The sequence below is a fragment of the Apaloderma vittatum genome, unplaced genomic scaffold (assembly GCF_000703405.1).
Source record: "Apaloderma vittatum isolate BGI_N311 unplaced genomic scaffold, ASM70340v1 scaffold5023, whole genome shotgun sequence".
NCBI lineage: Eukaryota > Metazoa > Chordata > Aves > Trogoniformes > Trogonidae > Apaloderma > Apaloderma vittatum.
The window spans coordinates 288-17,404 of record NW_009706275.1 but is presented as its reverse complement, the minus strand read 5'-3'; the positions used below and the strand labels follow the sequence as shown (position 1 = coordinate 17,404).

The 17,117-nt window shown below is 36.1% G+C and overlaps 1 protein-coding gene across 1 annotated transcript in view; it reads left to right on the top strand.

Moving 5' to 3' along the window:
* LOC104271126 (protein broad-minded-like) overlaps positions 1 to 13,635 on the top strand; it is a gene marked incomplete at its 3' end in the record, with an annotated part of 14,791 nt that extends 1,156 nt beyond the window's left edge. The window contains exons 2-14 of the mRNA XM_009865712.1: positions 2,141 to 2,302; positions 5,056 to 5,233; positions 5,868 to 5,939; positions 7,126 to 7,251; positions 8,167 to 8,242; positions 8,391 to 8,491; positions 8,571 to 8,632; positions 9,125 to 9,269; positions 9,859 to 9,918; positions 11,268 to 11,367; positions 11,646 to 11,783; positions 13,162 to 13,254; positions 13,493 to 13,635. Of these exons, the coding sequence (XP_009864014.1) occupies positions 2,141 to 2,302; positions 5,056 to 5,233; positions 5,868 to 5,939; positions 7,126 to 7,251; positions 8,167 to 8,242; positions 8,391 to 8,491; positions 8,571 to 8,632; positions 9,125 to 9,269; positions 9,859 to 9,918; positions 11,268 to 11,367; positions 11,646 to 11,783; positions 13,162 to 13,254; positions 13,493 to 13,635 (1,456 nt within the window). The remainder of the gene's footprint in view (positions 1 to 2,140; positions 2,303 to 5,055; positions 5,234 to 5,867; positions 5,940 to 7,125; positions 7,252 to 8,166; positions 8,243 to 8,390; positions 8,492 to 8,570; positions 8,633 to 9,124; positions 9,270 to 9,858; positions 9,919 to 11,267; positions 11,368 to 11,645; positions 11,784 to 13,161; positions 13,255 to 13,492) is intronic.
* Between the last annotated feature and the right edge of the window lie 3,482 nt (positions 13,636 to 17,117).

The window sequence follows — 17,117 nt, the reverse complement described above, 5'->3', positions numbered from 1 at the left end:
CACTCTTTCTGGTATGGTAAAAAACATGGTGATCCTAAAGATACTTTCTTTTCATGAGAAAAGTTTGAATTTAAAGTTAATGGAAAATCAAGGGATGCTTTAAATGCAGAAAGTGAGCAATGCTTTCTGGTGCTGGGATGTTTCCAGAGGTATTCTAGTCTTGTTCATGACCCATGGCAGTATAAGTTGGTTTTCATGGAAAGTCAGAGAGGTCACATGGTGATTTATTAGTGAGACTGTTAAGAAGTTTTCTTCTTGACCCTTACCCCCTCTATCTAGACTGCAAGCTCCTTTATGAGTAGTATGTGCTTCCAGATTCTCCAACACACTAGTTTAGCTCAGCATTTTGATCAGCACTCTTTCTGCTTCATGTTATTTTGCTTCAGTAATTATATCAGATTTGAGGCCTAACTTTATCCTTTGTTTCCACTTTGATGTAGAGGAGACAAAAAACCAGGATCCTCAGAAAGCTAATAATAAGGAAAATTGAATTAAGGTAAAAATGGATATGCAGTAGTAGAAATCAGGATTTTTAACTACATAAGTAGCATGTTTTCTGTTGTATTTTTTCCTTAAAGTCTCAGAGTTTTTTTAACCTTTTCTTTTTTAAAAAATTATTTTTTTCCTGTTGCTTCCTTTGTAAGACCAACGAGATTTGTCTGACTTGATTCTACATGTGAAGAAGTAGTTCTATCATTGCTGAAACACTTGTTTATTGCAAAACACTTTTAAGGTGGAAGAATGATGCAGAAGATCAAGGCTAGGACATCAAGCAGACATGAACTTAGTGGTATGAATAATAACGTGATTGCTGTGTATTTCCGAGGGAAGCAGTCACTGCAAAAATGTATACCCTGGAAGTGTTACTGTCATAAAGAAAACGTTTTATGAAGACTTTCATTCAGTGGAGAGTTGTGTGCAGTTTTGTTACTGCAGAAGTAAAAAGCCAGCCTTGAACACAAATGAAAGTGGAAATAAATGTGTGCATCTTTCTTAAGATGTATTTCTGTTACTTTCATTGAGAACAAAAATGATGTAGGAATGGAAGAAAGTGTGTGTGGGGGAAGGTCTGTTGTACCTGATGGAACCTGAGGTAAGGTAATCTAGTGAGGCAATGTGTATCATCATACAAGAGACAGTTTTCTGTGCTTACTTTTTTAATGTATCTTGAATATAGTCTGATTTTTTAATTTTTTTTTAATGTGCAAGAAGGGCGGAAGCTGCTACCTGTAGTAACAGTTGCTTTTATTTGCATTTGAATTTTATAGCTTTGAACTCTGTACCTTCATAGTGAACTGACTTTTAAATTTGAAATTTTCTCACTTTGTGTTTATTCCAATTAACAAAAAGTAGTTGCACATCTGCATTTTATATAATGAAAATATAGCGATGCATCTGTTATTTATGTATGATTACTTTTTTGTGTGTGTTTCTGTTTCCCTTGTCCTTTATACAAATCAGAACACTAACCAGAAAGAATGTTTATATATTCTGAGCACTACATTTTAGAATTTCTATAGCTAATTAAGAGTCTAAGGACCCAGCAAGAATCTTTTGTTTGAAGTTCCCTTCGATTATTCTTTTGTTTAAACAGATTTCTCTATGTAATAATAAGAGCATATATTTCCTTACATTTAACATGTACATGTAGTCACAAACAGCTAGTTTTCCAGTTTGAGTGAGATCTTCTGCATGCTGTTATGACACATTCACTTTCATGAGCCTTAGACATGCTCATGCAGTAGAATTTGTAAATTGTGTTCTCCTTGTTTCTTATTTTGTTTGTTTCCTCCATAAATAATAATACCAGATGGATATACCATAAGACAGTGCTGTGTTCAGGATGCTTGAAGTCATATTTCTTTTGGAATTTTAAATTTGAAATTTCTTGATACTCTGTGATTTTTGTCTACAAAACCTTATATTAGAAACTATTGGATATTATTTCCTCCTGGAATATGCTCATAATAATAATATTGAAGAAAATAAAACTTTTTTGTGTTTTTTCACCTGTTGAAACCCTTACCTCAAAGTAAAATTATGCTGGGAAAGAAGATAGATAGTGTTAATATAATGTTGAAAATATTTCACAGTAAACTTAAGGAAATCTGTTACATTCTAATTTGTCTATTGGTTGCAGCTATGAGTTTGTGAAATACCTTAGGCAGTATATAAATAATACTGTGGGATCTGTGATTGAGGAAGAAACAGAAAAATGTACCTCTGCTCAAAATCAAGGTGAAGTATCTGGCTATGACACACTTGTACAACATGTTACGAAGAAGACCCGTGAATCAAAAGAGTGAGTATATACATGTAACTCAGATTTTTATTTTCTCTTGATCTTTGCCTTACTTTCTCCTTTGCAGAACTAGTTTTTTGAAAAAATAAATTCTGAACCAATGGGCAACAAAAGACATTCTTTGATTTCAAAAATCAGTCCTAAGCAATTCATATATTCTCACCCTACATTGCAATTTGTTGTGCTTCGTCTTACTCTGGAATTAAGATTATGAACTATTGCATAAAAAGATCGGTAGCAAATCTATGACATTTTTGAGGTATCTAGGACTGGAGTTAGACAGGGGTAAGATTTGAGAGATGAATCACTCCTTTATTTTATTGAGTAGCTGCAAATTAAACTGAGTTGTGGTACAGAAGTTGGCCTAAAGGAAAAATTGATTTTATCAGTTATTAAAGCTTGAGAATTTCCTTAGATATAAATGGAGAGTCTGCATGACTATATGGTTTTAAAAAAAATTAGAATACTTTTGTGTATTTTTTAAGATTGCTTTCTTGGGATCTAGGCAGGTATCCTGAGATGGTAGTGTGGTCAGTCAGGTCTGCTCTCATTGGCTGGTGTAAAAATTGAAATTTGATCTGTGTTGCTTTGTATTTTAGTGTACATGCAAAGATACTTCGTGCAGTGCTGTCTGTAGGATGGGTATGTGGGCCAACTGTATAGTTATACAGGATTTTTTAACTCAAGACTGTCAGATGGCCAGAAATCAGTAGATGTGCAAAACCAATTACCAGCATATTACAGGATCTGTAGTCCAGATTAATGGGCTGTTGAACACCGTATTTGGTAAAGAAGCCTTAAGTAGAAAAACCTCTGAGTTGCAGTTGAACTCCCTTCTCTGTTTTCTCTTCTCTATTAATTTTATTCATCTTCCTATGAATTTAAAATAACTTTTAATTGGAATATAGAGGCTGATTTTCATGCTTTGGATTTTGAATTTGCATAGGCAGATGATTGCTGTGATTCTTTAAAGCAGTGATCAGTAGTACTTAGGGATTTTACTGTATACAGCTGTTATTTCCAGGTGAAACTTAAAAAGTTTAGTCTATGCATCACATAGTTTTTTGAATTCCTGTACAAAATCCAGCATAATGCTTGAAGAAGTTGTAATAGTGTGTTTTTCTGTAGTTGAAACAGTATATTCGTGTTGTTATACTGAATTAGATCCTTCCTTGGCTCTCCATTTTTAATTGTCATAGAGAGCCACAATGAGGCTTTTAAAGAGATTCAATGATTACAATGTGAAAACAAATCAAGTTCCCACTATTTTAGCATCAGTGGTCACTTTTTGTTACAGGAGAAGAAAACAAAAAAGACAATTTTTGTCTCATTTTACCTGCTGAAGTGTTTTTATACCCTACTTCAGGTGAACCATTTCTTCACTCATTTTTCATGCATAATCTTAACTTCATTTCCATCTCTTTTTTAGTGGAACCAGTATTTAACTGTGATACCTCTCATTTACTATGTGTCCTCAGAAAGGAACTAAAAACTAGTGTATATTTCTGTTTTAAAAGATTTAATTTTCTGTTTGTTTTCAGAAAGTTTCTTATCTAGAAGTAAATAGAAATATGTTTCATGAACCATGCTTTTATAGAGTTCTTGTCACCTATCTGCAAGTATTCTGAACTCTGATTAAGCATTAGTGGATCTCACTGTGATAAGTCTTGCTATCATTCAAGGTTCCAGTTTTGTTGATTGCAGTTACTCATTTTCTGTTGGAAGTAGTGTGCCTGAAGGTATTTATGGAGAAAAATGTGTTAAGGAGTTTAATTGCTTCATGATGCTTTCTGTGTTTTCATAGTACAATCATTGATGTTAGCAAACAGTTCTTAATCATAGAATCATAGAATCATAGACTCATAGAATGGCATAAAATCAACTACGCTTGGCTTTTATGGTCAGTTAGAAAATAGGTATTTGTTTCTTAGATTAGGCTGTTTGTGTCTTTTTGTTTTGAGGATCAGGACCTTAGGGTCCTGCGCTCACTAAAGTTGATAGAAGCTCCAGTGAACTGAATATATCTGTGTCTTACATTTTTCTTTGAGAGGTAGGAGAATATTAAAGCACAATATGATCATTTCTATCTTTGGTGACTGTAAAATATAAAATAAGTGAAAAAATAATTTTAAATAAAATATTAACACTTCACAGTAAGATGTTTTTCTGAAGCAGCTTTTATTTCTAATTGCTTCCTCGTGGATATTATTATTCAATTTATGTAACTTAGAAAAACCCCGGTTTTGTTGAAAGAAATTGTTTTGTGTGCATGACCTATACACGAGGTCATAAATGAGGATGACGTGTTCTCTTCTATTGGTTCTGCTTGAGGCTTATAGAAGGATAAAAAAATTGAATATTGAAGTCAGAGAAACATAAACAATAACCAGGATGAGAACTGGCCTGTTCTCTCAGGGACAGATTCTCCCTTTTGGAGGATTCCCATTGTTCTTTCTTAAGAACCTCTCAGAGGAGGACTATGTTAGTGGTATTTCACTGAATGGTTTTTAGAATGATAACAAGGAATTTTATTTTAGTTTAAAAATATAATTGTCTGAATCATATAAGGTACATATATATGTATTGTTGCTCATTTTGGATTTGCATATGTTTTTCATTCATTTCTGTAACTTCAGTGAGTTCGGGTCTTAAGTACCATTATGCTGTATTTGATTATTCACCATGTAGTGGATTTATTTATTGTTTTAGTGATTTTTATGCTCTTTAATATTAAAATCTTGTTTACCTTGAAGATACAGAGAAATGATGCATGCCTTGAAGAATGTCATGATGGTTGTGGTAGAATCTTTGATTAACAAGTTTGAAGAAGATCGGATGCGTAATAAGGAGCTGGATAGTAGAAAAAAGAACGGACGTCAGAGTGGCTATTACACAGACAACTGTTCTGACAGTGACTCTTCATTCAACCAAGTACAATGTGTTTTCTCTCTCTGTTGCAAAATAAACATGGTGCTGCAAAATTGTTAAGTTTCTGTCAGCGGACATTGAGAACAGCCCTAGGAAAAGATTCATCTTTGATACATCCTCAACCAAATTAATTACCTTCCTTTCACTCTGAAGTACAAAGCTTATACCAGCTATCTAACCTTTAGACAGCATGGGCAGATGCGATTAATATAATGCATGTGTGCTCTGAAGTACCTGTGCAAGTACTGCATAGGAAAAGATAAAATAATGGTAAAACCAATACATCATCTAACATTTTGGTTTTACTTTAGGAGCCAAGTAATGTGCAGTTCATTTCCAGACTACTGTACTATGCTATATTACTTACTGAATGAATTATTGTAAGGGATTTTGTGAAGACACAGGAAAACTTAAGTAAAGCAAAGCAAAATATGTAATGGTAATTTTGTTGCTGTAAATTTAACTTTAGGCAAATGGCAGAAAACATTTAGAATGTTGACTTTAATGTTAATTAGTATAAATGTTGAAGTCTTGATTATTAAAAGTAAATTAGATATCCAAAAGACTGATGATTTTAATATTCTACTGTTCAGTTTAATAAAATATACTAATGGTCATTTTATAATGTGTATTACAGAGTTACACGTTCATGAGCCAAGAACAATTGCAGCTGCTCGCAGAAAGACTTGATCCTATTCAGCCTAAGGAAGTAAGTTTAAAAGAAGAAGTAGAATGTTAATACAAATGGATGTTTATGACATACCAGAAAACAGACAGTGTGTACATAAGAGTTCATATGTATCTATGTGGAATCTTGTCTTTGGTTCATGTATCTTGGCTTCAGTGCAGCAACTTTTCTGCAGTGCAGTGTTTCATTGTTCACAACCATCTGGTTCAAAAGCTAGTGTTGCTGCAAGCATCTCTTATTTTTATTTTTTTGTTAGGAGTTTATGTGCTATAGAGGGGCATTTTTAGTTTCTTCCATGAGAAAGAAAGTTATTGAAGCTTATTTTCTTGTGTACCTGCCCTTTGCCCCTTTTGGTAACTTTCAAATTGTCCTTTGTGTTACTCCTGTCAGAAGAGAGAAGTGAAGTCAAAATTAGGTTTGCCTTTCTGTCAATGGCAGTACTAATTTTGGTCTCTACCAATCAGCACCAGCTACTGATGGTTTTGAAGCTTGGAGAACCATCGTTTTGAGAGTGCAGTCTCCGCAAGATTTGTTTGGAATTGTCTGGCAGTTGACAAAGGTGTGGTGGGTGGGAACTGGTATAAACATTGTGATTGAGTTTTATTAGAAAACCATGTAAAAAGTCTGATGCTATTAAATATTAATTAAAATGTCTTTCAGTTTGTTTCAGTAGTATGAACTCAATTGCTAGAGATTACGGTTGTCTGTGAAGAGAACAAAAAAAAGTTACTTGAATGTAGAGTATAATATAGTATATTTAGAGTATAATGCTGATGAAAATTCAGCAGTAAAATGGTGTCTGATAACTCTGTTTTCACTTTTCTTCACTGACATTTTAAAGAGCTGCTAGGTAAATTTGTGTTTTTTAGTGATAGTTTCCTCTACTCCTTCATTACAACATGTTTGATTACAAGCAGAAAGTAGAACGTAATCCTTGCATCCAGTATGGGAAGCCTGTATAGAATGATTTTGTTGCTCCTTCTGATATTTGTTAGTTGATTTTTCTTTTTTATATTTTCCCTCTCAGCGATATAGTGTTTTGTTTAAAGTACCATAAAAATATAGCAGAAGATAAGTATTCTAGAATTTCTTGTCTGTTCTACAGCCAGGTCCTGTTCCTTCCTTCCTCCGTGTTATATTGTAAATTATATATTTGACAGGTTGCTGTGAACAGATTTGAGGTAATTTATCTTTTTGATCACTTCAGGTTCGCCGAGAAGCGTTGCAGACACTGTGCTTTGCCCCTGCCTCTGATGTACTGAACTCTGAGAGTTGGCCAAATCTGCGTAAGCACCTGACAGTGTCTCTGTCGGACCCTGATGTAACATTCAGTGTAAGCTCATGTTCTCTGTTTAGTTATTGGTTGTGTGAAATAGTAAATAATACTGAAAAATAGTAAAGTAGTAAAGAATACTGAAAAGGAGAAAGAAGTTGTATTCTGAGTAGTCCAGCAGGGTCCCAAGACAGTTTATTATTTGTGTATGTATCACATAAACTGCTTTTGAAGTAAAATAACTGTGTGATTCCTATTGGTCTTGATTTAAAGGATTACAACAGAATTTCCATAGGATTTTGAGAGACTGGAGTACTCATTTGCCTATCTTTTAATTGGAATCTTTTAGCAAAGACATGTTAAAAAATAATAGACAAAACTTCTCTGGACAAAGTGTCATGTTAATATTTCTATTTACATCGAGTATATGCTTCATGATGATGAGAAAATAATGCATAGTGATACTACACAGACACTTATAGGTAAAATTAATGTCAGCTGCTTTTAAAATGCTTTCAGATTATTTATTATGCCAATTAGGTCTTTTTTAATTTCTCTTTGGGTTTTAAAATAATTACCAAATACATAGGAAAGTTGCTTCTACTGCTGTCATGTGTTCCTCTTTTAGCTTAGAAGTTCTACAATTTCTTTTAAAACAGTGCTAGTTACAAGTCACTGGTATGTTTGATAACAGGAAGCAATAATATTAATGGAAAAATACAATAACATTCTCTAATCTACTTTATATCTCCTTGAGGCTTTGCATTGGTGCTGTCAGTTGAAGTATTTGAATAAAATTTCATTAAAACCATAGGTTTCTGTGGTCCCAAACTGTATATTTTTGTAAAATATGCTTGACATCCATAGAGATATCTGAGCAATATATAATACTAAGAATAATGCTATTACATATTGATTATTCTGCAATAATACACAGTTAAATGATCGTTTACTTTGCTTATTTTTCTTCCTTAGGATAAAATTCTTAGGTTCTATGCAAAAACCTTTTCTTCTTCATTTAATGTGGCAAGAGAAGTCTATACAAGTTTAGGTATGTGCGTTTAATGACATTTAAGACTTCATGTGTCATGGATTTCTTGAATATCGGTTAATTTTTATGATGAAGCTCTATAATGCAGTCGGTTTTGTCACTATTGTCATGGAGGTGAGGTGTGAGCTTTGTGTTTCTTCTCTTTTAGTGAGACACTTGGAGTTGTACTTTCTTTCTGGAGAATATTCTCTTCGTGTTTCAGCTGGTCTGGATGTATCTGACACAGAAATAAATCGTTTACTTAAAAAGGTATAAATTAATTTCCCGTACCTCTTTATCATTACTGAAACACCATACATTATTTATTTTTAAATAATTATATTTCCAGGTCCGCCTTTTAAATGAGTACCAAAAGGAAGCGCCATCTTCCTGGATTCGTTATCCAGAAAAGTATGTCACCTTCAAAAACGTTTCTTAATTTAATTATTTTTGACATATAATTAGCTGCAAATAATTTTAGTGAAAGATTTATCGCAGGATGCAGAAACATCTGGTCCTGGTTAAGGGGGGAAGTAAATATAGCGGGTGGGAAAAGTGGAATAGGGAAGTTGCATTGGAGCAGTCATAGCTTGTATTAGGATGTTTATGCAGCTTTCGAAGTGTTCCAAATTATTTATTAACAAAAATAATTTGGATCTTTTGCCAAGTTAAAAGTGTAATATTTAGCACTTAGAAAACGTAACAATTTAGGAGAATACACATGTATGTTAGTGTTAGTTTTATTATGGTAATACAAAGAATCAGTAACTTGATCAATTTAATGTTATGGATATTTATGATTTTTCTGAACAACAAGTTTTTGCAAGAAATTTGTTCCTGGATATTTCTGGTGGAAGGATTCAAGTGATTTTTGTTTTCTCTTTTTTCCTATTGGGTCATAAGGTACATGGAAGAAGTAGTGGAGAGTACCTTGTCACTTTTGTCGGTAAAGCATGACCCTAGTCATCCTGCCTCTCCAGATTTTTTGAGTCCAATCTACTTCTTGGCTCTGATAGATATCAAGGCAGTATGGTTTAAAAAGTGGACGGTAAGCAAAAAAACCCAAACAACACAACACTCTATGACTTGTTCATGTCTGATATGTATTTTGAAAAGTTTGATCTATAACTGTTTTTATCACAGACCAATATTGTGTTCTCATAACAACCTATAATGAGCACAGTAATTAAGGAATTCTGGTGATTTTTTTTGTGGGATTTTTGTGATGAGCATGAAAGCATGGTCATATTTATGGTACACTGCACACAACTTACTAAGCTCTAGTGGACGTTCAAACTTTTTGTAGTCTATACTATGTATACTATGTATAAACTTGTAATTTAGGATTTACATGGCAATGTCAAAAACATAGTCTGACATTTCAGTGTAGTTATTGTTTTTCTGTTTTACTTTATGCTCTGCTACACATTTTCCTAATGATGTAATTTTTTTTGTCTTTTTAAATGTACTGCAAACGAAAGCCTCAGCTGAGTGTAATATTGGTTTACACAAGCTGAGGTTCAGTGTATTGAAGAGAGATCCCTAACGGAACAGAATCTGAGATAATTTCTACTTTTTAATTAAAATATAAAACTCTTATGTTTGAAATTAACACTAGGTCTTCTTTGTTATTTTAGCATGCATATTACAGCCGGACAGTGGTACTTAGGCTTTTGGAAAAGAAATATAAATCTTTGGTAAGTGTTTCTCGAGGCAAATTTACTTGGAACTTGTTTTGCACAATATGGTTTGAACATTCCTTTTTTCCCTTTTGTCAGAGCTGTTCCATGTTGTTTAACTAGGTGAGCCTTTTGAATTTTTATGATTTCTTTAAATTTTTGTTCGCTTGAATGAATTATTGTTAAATGCAAGAAAGTTTAGCTCTGAGTAAGGGGAAGCTTGGATGTTTTATGGCAGGTGTCTAATTAGGATTATTATTTATAAATTCCTTATGTTGCACTCATATTCTGACAGGGTATAAAATTAGCAAATGGTGCTTGAAAAAATACCATAAAAACTCTGTGCTGTATTTGGATTTTTGATTGAAGAATACTAAAAACTTTAAGTTCTTTAAGTTGTGATGTAAGGCATTAAAGATTGAAAGTGTCAGCAAGAGAAATCAAACTGGGAAAATACATTCAGTAATTTAGGTGTTAATTTTGTCACGTGCTCTGTATGGACAGATCTCTTCACTGGGGTGGAAGTCTCATTGTTTTCAGTAAGAACAATGTAGATGAGAGATCCATTCGTATAGACAGGACTTTGGCTTTGTTTTGTAAAATCTTGTAATATGCATGCGATATTATGTAAAATATATGTGGCTGGTAAAACCTTAAGATCTCAGACAAGAGTACAGACAAATACAAAAGACATTTGTCTTGTTTATCTATATGCATAGAATAAGGCATGTTCTATGCGAGAAAAGGAAGTCCATGAACAGAGTAGTGTAATGGAATTTTATAAACATAAACATCTGATCATTTTTTTCATAACATATATCTGTGAATTTTACTTATGTTAGCACCTCCAAACTGTAATAAATCTAAATGTACTTCTTTGTTCCTGTGCTATGTTTGTGATTCCTTTCAAAATCCACATTGATCATTTTTAAAATTTTATTTACATTGATTAGATGATAGTGCTATGATAATGCTACAACACTTCTGTATTAACAATGACGGCAAGCAAAACCCAAACTGACGATTCAGTAAATGTATTCAAGACAGTTTTTCCCATATGGAAAACGAAAATCTTCTGTAGTAATGACAATATGGCAATCACAGTTTACCATTAACTTAAAGTACTTGCATGTTCTCTGTACTCTTTTTCATAGATTATCTTGGTGCTTATAGAGCTTGTAGTGCCATAATGTAATACCCTGTTAAATTTTGCCTCCTGTTGGTTAACCCAAAAGCCCTGAAATGAGATATTTGCAGTGAAGTGGATAATTAGAGTCTTGGGTTAAAGAACAGTAACTGGATACAAGAGAGAATTAATTTGTTGTAAAATACTGGGTATTTTGTTTTTTTCTGATTTTTTTCCACAGGTTATTGCAGCTGTCCAGCAATGTCTTGATTATTTTGAATTTTGCAAGGCAGCCATGAATAGAAGTTCCAGAGTCAATGACTTCTCCCAGCTGCACTCTAGTGAGTATCTTCTGCATGTCATGCGTTGTATGCACATACATCCACATTGTCTAGGTCACTGAGCATGCTGCCTCAGGAGGAAGACATGCTATCTGCTCTTTTTCTTCCCAAAATGTTGTATGTCTATCTTTTGAGACAACACTAATAGCCTTGGTTAGTTACTTAAGCTGTCTGTCTTTACATACAACATGATCCATGAGTGCTAATGGTAGTAGCTAGGTATTATAAAATAAACTAAATGAGTCAAGTTCTAATTTTTTTTTGTTTTATTGTTAAAGGTGATAAGCAGAACTTTTCTTACACTGGACCAGAATTGCAGTATGTCTGTTTTGTTCATTCACTGTGCCTTTTAGGAAGATTGTTGATATATAAGCAAGGCCGAAATATCTTTCCAGTACAGCTGAAAAGTAAAAAAGGTAAGGGCAGGGCTGAGGAAAGTGGAGCCTACTGAGCAACGCTTTATCTGTATTTGATAAATGTTTACAATGCAATATGCTGACTATTATAGGACAATACTTTGTTCAGCAATTCTGTGCCTGGAGATGCCTTTTAAAAAGTGGAATAGGTAATTCGCACAGCAATACAGTTTTTAAATTGTTGATGGATGTGATTGAATAGATTGCTTTTGTCCTTATGTTTAATATATTTCATGTTGAAGGAGGTATGGATCAGCAGATAATTTAGTCTTTCTAGGTGGAAGTAATATCTTTTGTCAAACCAATTGATATAATCGTTTGGAAGAAAAACATGTCTGTGGACCAAAACTGTTTTTCAACTGTGAAACAAAATCGGTATTTCAAGCTAATTGCAGATTAAAAACAGTTGCTCTGAGCTTAACTTAATATAATTCAGGTAAAACAGTGGTAGAGGATAAGGATAGTACCTGTGGAACAGAGATGTTAATAAGGACAGAAGATTCGTGATGGGAAAGCCTTTGGACATCCAGAGAAATGTGCGTATAGTGATACATTGTGCAGGGTTGCCAAATGTAAGTGTATGAAGACAACTGTAGTGTTCCATTACATTAATATGTTTATTAATTCAATGTAGAATTCAAAACATTACTGGATAATTTCAACACTTGTCTTTTGAAAGCGTTTGTCCCTCTGGTTTAAGGATCAGGACTTAATAGATCCAATGTAGAACAATAGTGAGGAAGAAACATCTATTTATAGAGTGCTTTTGTCATTTATGGATTATCTGTATAATACAATTCAAGCAGTGATCCATTGGCAAAGATTGTTTTTTTTTCTCTCCTCTACTAAAGTAACAATCTTAAATCTGTTTTTTTAATAGCATTCTTCTCAGCTTCATAGAGAGCAACTCTTTCCTCACAAATTGTCTGATTAATTAACATAATTACATTAAACTTAGAGCAATAGTTCCCAAACTGCTTTTAGCTACGTTTGCTGTTTTTGCTTCAGACCTCAGAAAGAGTTGTCTGACAGCTTGTCTCTTTTCCAGTTCTTTCACTTAATTGGATAGCAAGGTAGTGCTTTTTTCAGCAGTATATATTCAGCATTCTCAAACTTTGGCTGTCATTTTTTGCAATGGAGGACGTGGTAAAATTGCAATCGGCTTGATTGGTAGCAAAATTGAGGCTTGTAAGTTGATTGTGAAATGGCTTGGTAGAGTCCCAGGGACACACATGTCCTTTGCTTTATCAGCTGGACACATGTTGATTTCATCAGTAGAGCTTAGTGTTTGTTTGCATATGCTTAGAAAATCAGTCTGATTTGTGAAATTAAAGTTGCACTTTGAATTTGCAAAGTACTATTTTTTTTTTCTTAATAGATGGTGTTTCCGTAACTGATCTGTTGGTATTATTTACTCAGCTTATTTATTACTCTCCAAGTTACCCGAAGATAGCTGTGGCAGCTCATACAGGTAAATGTTTGGTTTTAGTATATGCTAATATATATAATTGTAATGAAGCATGAGGTAACTTCTTTTGCATTTTTTTTCATTTGATTCTGTTATTTGTGCAGATTTTTCTTTTAACACAATTAGAAGGAAGAAGGAAAATTAATGCTTAACAAAATTATAATTCAGAGGTATCTACATAAGCCATATAGGTATGTTTGTGTAAGTTAAAATATAAATAAATACTACTTGTGTTCCCCAGACAATTACTCTCCAGCAAGTCTTGTTATGGAGATTCTGCAAGTTTTCTGTGATCAAACGGGATGTGCTGCTGAATGTTTATATACCGATGCAGTGATAGATGCCCTACTTCATCCTGTGCAAAGTTTACTGAGTGGCACAGAGGTTTGTAATAATCTTCTAAGTAATTTTTAAATCTGTAGTATATTGTCTATGTACAACTGCTGTAGTGTTTTCTACATTAGCTGCTATAATACGCCTTAAATATCATAGACTATTCCCTTGGGAAAGTCACAATGCTTATATTTCTTTTCTTCTGATTTTTTTTGTCTGTTGAATATTTCTTGCATGCTTTTTTTTCCCTTCTACCTGATATTTAAAAGGCAAGCTACTTTTATTCCTTTTTAAATTCATCTGGCAAATTGAAGTTAAGTATTCTCAGTGTTCAGTGTAGGTAAAAAATGTAATTCTTCATGGAAAATTATTATTTTCTGAACTGGCAAGAGTTTAATGTTTTACTTTTTTAAACATTTCTATAAGAATTATAAAAATCTTGGGAAACATAATCTATTTCTACATACTTAAAAGTCTAGCTATAGTTTCAGCCTGTCCTATTGTTTTTGTTTTGACTGAGGTTATTTAGTTGCTCTGGATGACTGTAAATTTCCAGACAGAGAGAGGCTGTGGGTGTGAAATGCCCACAGAGGCCTGAGCTTCCTTGCGTAAAGAGACTTTGAGATAAATTTTGAATTTACTTCCCGAGACTCATGCTTGCAATGACAGTCTGGGTCCCTGACTTAAATAACTGTTGTGGTTCAAGCTGACTGGGACAAAAACCACCACAGAGGCCTGAGCTTCCTTTTTAAATTCATCTGGCAAATTGATACGAAGAGGGAAGGGATTATAACCAGGTCAAATGAAGACAAAATGGGAGCGAAACCATTGGCCCAGCTGAAGTGTAACTGTACTTCATCAGGAGTTCAGGAAAAAGGATCCTGGGTCATGAGCTGGCAGGACTCATTGGGTGATCTTTAAACTAGATACGAAGAGGGAAGGGATTATAACCAGGTCAAATGAAGACAAAATGGGAGCGAAACCATTGGCCCAGCTGAAGTGTAACTGTACTTCATCAGGAGTTCAAGGTACTTTATCAGGGGCCCAGCTCAAATGCCTTTACACGAATACCTGCAGCTTGGGCAGTAAACAAAGGGAGCTGGAGATGCTCGTGAGCCTGAAGCGCTACGATCTGATTGGCGTCAGAGAGACATGGTGAAATGACCCTTATGATTGGTGTGTTGGGCTAGAAGGGTATAAGCTCTTCGGGAACGACAGGCAGGGGAAACGAGAAGGGAGTGTGGCCCTCTATGTCAATGCAGAGCTAAAATGCATGGAGCTCCACCTGGCAAGCAATGATGAAAAGACTGAATGTCTGCGGGCCAGGGTGAAAGGAAGGGTAGGAGACATTACAGTGGAGGGGTGCTACAGACCACCTGATCAGGAGGACCAAGTGGACGAGGCCCTTCATAAGCAGATAGGAGTTGCTGCTCATTCACAAGCCCTGATCCTCGTGGGGGATTTTAACCACCCCACTCTCAGTTGGAGTAACAACACAGCAGGGCATGAGCAATCCAGGAGATTCCTGAAATACATTGATGATCGCTTCCTCCTCCAAGTGATAGAGGAACTAATTAGGAGAGGTGCCATGCTAGACCTTGTTTTCACCAACAGGGAGGGGCTGGTGGGCAGTGTTAAGCTCATGGGCAGCCTTGGCTGCAGTGACCGTGAGATGGTGGAGTTTGAGATCCTAAGGGCAGTGAAGAAGGGGATGCTCAGCAAACTTGAAACCCTTGATCTCAGAAGAGCTGGCTTTCGCCTCTTCAGGAACCTCCTTGGTAGCATGGCATGGGACAAAGCCCTGGAGGGACTGGGAGCCCAGGAAAGCTGGTTGTCTTTTAAGGATCATCTCCTCCAAGCTCAAAGGCATTACATCCCTAAAAGGAAGAAATCTGGCGAAAAAGCCAGAAGTTCTATATGCATGAACAAAGAACTCCTAGCTGAAAGCAAACATAAACGGGGAATCCACAAAGGGTGGAAGCAAGGACTGGTAACCTGGGATGATTACAAGGAGATTGCTTGTGAAATCAGAAGCCAGGTTAGAAAAGCTAAAGCCCTGATGGAATCAAATCTGGCCAGGAACATTAAAAATAACAGAGAAGGATTCTACAGATATACGAAAGAAGAAAGAAAAACAAATAAGAATGTGGGGCCTCTCCGGAGCCATACAAGTGAACAGGTTACAGCAAGTATGGAGAAGGCTGAAGTACTCAACGACTTTTTTGTTCAGTCTTCACTGATAAACACTTGAGCCACACCACCCAAGTCACAGAGGGCACTGGCTGAGTCTGGGAGAGTGAAGAACCACCTGGGGTAGGGGCGGATCGGGTCCGGGAACACCTAGAGAACCTGAAGGAGCACAAGTCCGTGGGACCTGATGAGATACACCCACGGGTCCTAAGGGAACTGGCGACTAAAGTTTTTAGGCCACTTGCCATCATATTTGAGAAGTTGTGGCAGTCTGGCGAAGTTCCCACAAATTGGAAAAAGCGAAACATAACTCCCATTTTTACAAATGGAAGCAAAGAAAACCCAGGGAACTACAGACCAGTCAGCCTCACCTCTGTGCCAGGTGAAGTCATGGAGCAGATCCTCCTGGGAACAGTACTAAGGCACATGAAAAATAATGAGGTTATCGATGACAGCGAACATGGCTTCACTAAGGGCAAATCATACTTGACTAATTTGATGGCCTTCTATGACAAAGCTACAGCTCTGGTTGATATGGGAAGAGCAACTGACTTGTGCAAGGCATTTGACGCTGTCCCACGTGACATCCTTGTCTCTAAGGTGGAGAGACGTGAACTTGTGGTCATGACTCAATGTCCGCATGGAGACCAGTGACAAGTGGAGCTCCTCAGGGGTCTGTTCTGGGTCCAGTGGTGTTCAGCATCTTTGTCAGTGACATGGATGACCGCAAGAAGTGCACTCTCAGCAAGTTTGCCGATGACACCAAGCTGTGTGGTGCCGTGGACTCACTTGAGGGAAGAGATGCCATCCAGAGGGACCTTGATAGGCTTGAGAAATGGGCCAGTGCAAACTGCATGAGGTTCAACAAGTCAAATGCAAGGTCCTTCACCTGAATCGGGCCAATCCCAGGCACAAATACAACCCTCGGCACAGAGTGGGTCAAGAGTAGCCCTGAAGAGAAGGACTTGTGTGTGTTGATAGATGAGAACTTCAGCATGAGCCGGCAGTGCACTCATGCAGCCCAGAAGAGCAACTGTGTCCTGTGATGCATCAAGAGGAGTGTGGCCAGCAAGTCAAGAGAGGTGACTCTCCCCCTTTACTCTGCTCTTTTGAGACCCCACCTTGAATACTGCGTCCAGTTCTGGTGTCTCCACCATAAGAGGGAAATGGATTTGTTGGAGCATGTTCAGAGGAGGGCCACAAAGATGATCCAAGGGCTGGAGCACCTCTGCTACGAGGCCAGGCTGCGGGAGCTGGGCTTGTTCAGTCTTGAAAAGAGAAGACTTTGGGGGGACCTAATAGCTGCCTTCCAGTACCTGAAGGGAACCTACAGGAAGGCTGGG